The 6,544-nt window shown below is 36.8% G+C and overlaps 1 protein-coding gene across 4 annotated transcripts; it reads right to left on the bottom strand.

Annotated features, from left to right (window-relative positions):
• Positions 1 to 644: 644 nt before the first annotated feature.
• LOC132637080 (enoyl-[acyl-carrier-protein] reductase [NADH] 2, chloroplastic-like) lies at positions 645 to 5,815 on the bottom strand. 4 transcript variants are annotated; one of them, XM_060354229.1, is made up of 14 exons: positions 5,392 to 5,431; positions 5,209 to 5,301; positions 3,996 to 4,301; positions 3,785 to 3,894; positions 3,645 to 3,700; positions 3,486 to 3,570; positions 3,352 to 3,399; positions 2,724 to 2,798; positions 2,534 to 2,645; positions 2,401 to 2,452; positions 2,273 to 2,324; positions 2,127 to 2,184; positions 1,501 to 1,599; positions 645 to 1,012 (listed from the first exon to the last, which is right to left on the bottom strand). In XM_060354229.1, exons 1-14 carry the CDS (start codon positions 5,414 to 5,416, stop codon positions 855 to 857), a joined length of 1,329 nt encoding a protein of 442 aa, XP_060210212.1. In that variant the 5' UTR covers positions 5,417 to 5,431; the 3' UTR covers positions 645 to 854. The 4 variants fall into 4 exon arrangements, with proteins under 4 accessions (XP_060210212.1, XP_060210220.1, XP_060210227.1 ...); XM_060354237.1 differs by lacking the exons at positions 5,209 to 5,301; positions 5,392 to 5,431 and adding an exon at positions 5,596 to 5,815; XM_060354244.1 differs by lacking the exons at positions 5,209 to 5,301; positions 5,392 to 5,431 and adding an exon at positions 5,439 to 5,564.
• Between the last annotated feature and the right edge of the window lie 729 nt (positions 5,816 to 6,544).

Here is a 6,544-nt window from a genome sequence, read left to right as displayed (position 1 = left end):
GAAGAGGAGGAATTACGTGAGAAGATATTACTATCCCACAACTAAGAGAAAAAATGAATAAATATGCGTTAGTTTTTCTGCAAGTAACTTCCTTTTCTTCCAATTGGTTGGGCAACCCGCCCAGATTAAATATCCAACAAGAGGCAACACATATGTGAAGGAATGTTATTTTGTTTTTTGTAGGTTGCCAGGTGAATTGGAGGTGGAGCTATAGTGGATTTATGGAGTAAGAAGCGTGAGGCAAACTTGGGCAGAAGATGGTGATAACCTGAAACAAGGGAACTCTAGAATATTTCGTTTGAGGTCAAAATAATGCAAGTGAAACTGGATTTTCTTTGAGTTCAGACTAATACGAATGAAACACCACAGATTTTCCCTTGATTTTGTGAAATGTTGCAAGTGTACATTTTGTTTCCTTGAGTTCTAAGTGATGGAAAGGAAGCAGTTATGTGCATTGATCTATGAAGGATGCCATTGTCCAAATATTATTTACGTATTTTGATTAGTTCTAAAACGGTGGCTGAGTTTTAATTAACAATCTGAAAAATGGCTATTTATCAATTTTTCTCGCATTTCATAGTCAACAAGGCAGCTTTAGTCTGGCATAAAGGGTCAGACTAAAGACTTGATCAATGAGAGGCTAGTTTTTATCCGCGAAGATGAAGTTTCCATTTGTTACAACATGCGATGTAACCATCAAATACTAATGGTCACAACAAATGCAAAGCATATCCACTCATCCAAGTGATATGGCCTACCTACGGTAGCAAGAAAAATGACAACAAAAGGAGAGCTAAACAATTATTCCAATTATCAAAATTTTCTCCCAAATCATAATGTATAGTGCCTCCACTCTAGCTCTTATTGTCTTTTGGAATGTCAAGACCTTCAAAAGCTGGACTATCAACTCCAACCCCCATTGCGTTGAGACCGTTGTCGACATATATGGTTGCACCAGTGATCGCTGAAGCTAAAGGAGACACCAGAAAAGCAGCAGCATTTCCTACCTCCTCTGTTATCATCCAATTTCAGTTTTCAGTACTGACACAAACAGCAATGCCAAGAAACAATAAGACAGACTCATCCATATTAACATCCTGTTTCAACTCCTCCCAAACCCCATACATATTTCATCAATATGAATAAAAAACATTTCAATACCAACAACCCCCCCCCCCCCCCCCCCAACAAACCACCACACACACACATAAGCTTTGATCTAGTGATTGTGCGTTAGGTGCACATCACGAGTTCAAAACCAGTAGCATACAAAAGCCTGGTACTTAAGTGGAAAAGGATAGAGGGACAAGCCCATTATCCACCGAGTTTCGAACCATGCCAGCGGGCGTTTGAGAAAAAATTATTCACCCCCGTGGAGGCATGATGGAATAGTTCTCGAGGTTCTTAATGGAAAAGAAATACTACAAAGACATGAGATAGTTTTGAGGATTCTTCCGGGGTAAATTATAAGAATTACATAAAGAATAGAATATGAATCACCTGCATACAACTCCTTTTGCAATGGAGCATTCTCTAATGAGTAATTTATCATCATATCAATGAATCCGATAGCTTTTGCGGCACGACTTCCCAGTGGACCTGGAAAGGAAATTTTGATTATGAGAACATTTAACAGAAAAAAACAAAAAAGGTTTGACGTGACTGCAATATGTAATCGACCAATTCAATATTTAACACAATTATAAGCTGTAAACTAATCTTTTTGTTTTTTCCCTCAGAACCCTTTATATTTTCTGTTCAACATTTATGCTGTTTCAGCAAATTCTTGTTGTCAAAGTACATTCATGTTTATATTTTCTTGATAAGTAAGCAAAAAATTTTGAAGTACAGGTTCATGTTTATTGTCTATCAGAAATGACACTGGCTATGTAACAACACAACGCATTGTGAAAACAGGCTAAGTTTTATGTTAAAGGAACTAAAACTTAAGCTATGCTGACACAAGTTCTAATATTACAATATGAACGCCTGACGCGTCAATTTGTTATAAAGTTTTACCTTAAACCTTGCCTTCATATTTGTTTTGCAGTGAAATTCCAGATTTCCCTTTTGGATCAGTATGGCTATAAGCACAAATACATGTAAATACTATGGTTAGGGCATACCTGCAGATATTGTGTTGATTCTGACTTTTTGTTTCCTTCCAGCTTCAAAGGCCAGGACCTTCAGCAACGGAACACCATTCTTGAGCAATGCTCGCATTTGAAGCTAAAGTGAATAAAGTTCAAATTATTAGAAGCAGACAACTTACTTTTGTGTCACTCTCCAAAGCAGCTTTTGCCGAACTCATACCACCTCCATATCTATAAATTCCGTGAGGACATGTCATTTACCATCAGAAATTAAGGAAGATTGAGTTTCGGTGAAGAGAAATCATACCCAGGAATAATCCTTTCAGAAGCAATGTATGTCAGAGAGATCGAGGCACCACCTACAAGGTAAGAAAATATCTCAGAAAGGGTTCATTTGACAGAATTAACTGAAAACAAGAAAAAGGTAAGCAGTGCTTTACCTGGATTTATTATTGGAAGAAAATGCCTCAATAGTGAAACAAATGAATAACCTGAGGCAGAAACTGCTGCAAGGTACCCTTTTCTTGATGTCTCTAGCAGAGGTTTGCTAACCTATATTAACGCTTTAACCATTTCAGATGACATAAGGTTCCAATAATAAAGTTTAGCAGATAATGGCAAAGAGTATACCTCTGGACCATTTGCAAGTGAATGAACAAGGATATCAATAGTACCAAAATCTTGTTTTACGCATTCAGCAGCTTCCTACAATATCACCAAATTCCAGAGTTACTTGACCAAGTTATCATCCTACTTTGATATAATTCAGTAGCATATAAATAGCACGTGCTAGAGGAGGAACAGAATGATTCAATTAGATAGGTTGGTCATAACAAGAATCAGTAATAAAAGACATTGTACTTTTTTTATAAAAAAATAAAAAAAAAAGACATAGCACATATTAAAAGTATATTTAGTTACCGAACTTCTTGAATATATACTGTTGGATTAATACAAACCTATCTTTGTTTTTTAGAAAGGTAATAGTATTAATACAAATTTACCTTCTTGGAACCATGTCAGATCTCATACAAGCATCGAACCTAGAGTATGTGGAGTTCAATTTTAAACCATGAACAAAGTCATAGTTGAGAGTGCTGAGACGCACTTGATTTATGTTAGATTCTCTTAATTGATAATGACTTCAGTTACAGAAAGTTTTCTTCAGGATGAGCCCCAATGCATGTGAATATAGGTAGTGGGGTCTTGTCCCGCTGACAAATTGGACAAATAACTTGAAAATGGCAAACTTTGGTACCTTGACTGTCCAATTTGAGGATCCTGCATAGCGTTTGTTTGCTTTCACCTGCAAGACACCAACTTCATCTAGATAACCAGACTTGCTTAAATATTTAACTGGTTGAGAAGGGTACAGAGAAAAGATAATCTTACATCCTCAGGAACATCTTCAGGACTGTCATACACTGCATCCAGTGGGTAAACTTTAGCAATTTCCATCAATGAACCATCTGGCAACCTATAACAAAACATTGCAGCATACATCAGTTGATGAAAGGAATGAGGAATACACTAGAATAGCTCCATCCTTACACTCGCGATTCGTCAAATTTTCCCCGTCGTAGACTTGTCTCGAAGATGTTCAGTGCCTAAAATACAAATTTATTTTGATTATATCCTGGACATGCTATGGCTAACTGTGTATATATGCAATAAGTCATAAATTTACTTACAGGCACCCATGTACCAACAAGAATTTCAGCACCTGCAGCTGCAAGAGCCTTTGCTATTGCCCAACCATACCCATTATCATCTGCTATACCAGCAATAAACGCCCTCTTACCTGTGATTATGGGAAAACACAATAAACTGTCTGACAGTTAGATGCGAGTCCAGTACAAAGTCTAAAACTCAAAGAACAATTGTAATGGACTTTTGGTCGACCTCTTAAGTCGATAGGCAACCCTGAAGCAGGGTCATTATCACTTGCTCCGGACATTGCTTTTGGAACCATCCTCTCATATTTTGCGGAAACTGACTTATAGCTCTGATTCAGCTTTGTTAATGAGACATAAGATGAACTTTTAAGCTCAGTACAGGATCTGCTTTTACTTTCAAAACCAAAATTCACATTGCTCAACTTTGAAAAACGTCGAGAAGCAGAAGTGCATTGTTTGACTGCTGTAATTTGCAGGCCAGGAGTTGCATTTGCAGCCATTTCGAGAAATTCACTTGAGAATAATGAAGAGTCTGACAGACATTGTGCCAATAATTCATTAGTAAAATTAAACAGCTGTGTATCAATAAAAATGGTTCAATCAATCAACTACTCCTCAATTTTAAAGTAGTTGGAGTTGGAAATCATATTAGTTAGAAGACTATTATGCTGGTCGTCAACTTGCTGCAACCCTGCTCCTTTATCCAGGCTTGGAACCGGTTCTGGTTGGCGATGCCCCAATAGGCGGAGTTTACCAACTAAACGGTTTCACGAAAATACGGATACAGACTAGAACTGAGATAAGAAATTACACAGGTTTGATCCAAACAAACACTACTCGCTTTTAAAAAAATTTAATAAAGAAAATGGAACTAAAAGAACCAAACCATGAGCTAGTGTCTCCTTTATTCTATGTAATGTATCATCATGTTATTCAAGTGCCATTGATATCATTCCTCAACTTGAACTGCCATATCTCAGTTAATAAGTACTAAGACCCATAGATGACCGGAAAGGAGACTACTGCTATCGTTCTTGAGTTATATTTTACTCGTCTAAGGCTAATACTTGGGTTTATATGAAATAGCAGATATTTGCTTGTTAAATCTAAGTCATCATGCAAGACAGCCATTTTTTGTACAAGATCTCTTTTTGAATAAGTACTTTTTCTCTAAAACATTTGATTCAAAGTCTGAAGAACATACTGTACTGGATGTATAACATAAAATAAAGAAGCTTCCAAATTGTATGATTGAAAAGACAGAAAATTTCTCTATTAAAATAATGTTACTAATATTTTAGGTGAAATGTTTAACCACTAAAAGATCTGATTTATGCAATACAGTGGACAATAACCAAATGCATACAAACTTGTACTTTAGGAAATCTGTAAAGATTCATATTTCTCAGAAAAGGATGGGCTTTGAAAATTCTACTTACAATTGCAACTAGACGTATAGCTTAGAATTTGTAGTTGTATTCTGTCCCCTTCATTGGTATTTCCAAATAAAAGAAGCCTATACTCAAGGAACACTAAAACAAGTTCCATGAAGCTCAAAACAAGATTAACTTAAACTAAAACCCAAAAGAGAAATCTAAACAAGCATAGTTCAAGTAACTCACGAGTGATATAGAAGAAGGGACACATCAAATCAGACAAGAAAACATACTAGTGATTTTGACAACATTTCAAGATCCCAGAGGATAATAGTGCAAATGAAACACTAGTTTTACGCACTTAAATGCAACTTCAAGGGTTAAAACTCAGAAATGGGTGATCTACCCTTTGATGAATGTACATTAAAGTTTTCAAGAGAAGTCAGTCACCTGTGAGGAAAGATGGAGGCTTGACAAGGGAATGAAAGGAATTTTAGGGCTATAAAAGAGTGTGTGTGTGTATATGGGAAGAGAGGGTCTTCGATGGGCTTCGATGAAAACTAAGTTATGGCCGTTGGGCAGCTTTGAAAGTGTCGAAATGCCGAGGGTGTAACAGGTGCGACTTTGGCTGCTTTGCTGAAATTAACATTTACCCTTTAAACGTTGGACAACAAGTGGCTGGGTGGAAATTAAGGGACTTCCGAACCCAAATGAGGTCTTTTTTTCCCCCAAAGGAACCAAACTAATATGTTTTGGCAAACTAAGTTTTCGAGACAAGTTAAAGTGCCCTAATTTCACTTCAGACTAAAATAGGGGTACATAAACGCCCATAATGTTAAAGTGATAAACTAAATTTTTGAGACAAGCTGGGGGGGGATTTCTCAAAAAAATTTGACTCATGAATTTCATGCGTTATGTGGGTCTGGCAAACGTCTCAGCTTAACGGATATTTGATCAGGTTTGACTAATATGACACATGGAATTCGTGCGCTATACTGGTCCACTCCTTACACTATTTTCCGGCATGTTAGTTTGGCTACGACCTATGCATTCAAAGAACCAGCAGCTATATGAGAAGGTAAAGTGCAGAACATGTAAATCAACAAGTATTTTAGTGTGAAAAGCTCCTTACTCAAGGGAGGAAAAATTAATGGCATACCTCTGTAGGAATCTTCCAAACTCTTCATTAAAACTCGAGCAACTTGTACGGTTACAACGACTTGTACACCTAAGGAATTGTTCCAAACAATCTCTTCCTCAACTCTCTCTTCCTCAACAATTCTCACACTTGTTGGCTCTCTTTCTACTCTCTTTAATTACTCTACCCTATCAATGAAGTCCCTTAAAACTCAATAAACATTTATTACAATTACTAGGAATTTAAATTGATGGAACCACA

This window comes from Lycium barbarum, chromosome 1 (genome assembly GCF_019175385.1).
Source record: "Lycium barbarum isolate Lr01 chromosome 1, ASM1917538v2, whole genome shotgun sequence".
In the NCBI taxonomy this organism is placed as follows: domain Eukaryota; kingdom Viridiplantae; phylum Streptophyta; class Magnoliopsida; order Solanales; family Solanaceae; genus Lycium; species Lycium barbarum.
This window is presented reverse-complemented; position numbering and strand designations above follow the sequence as displayed.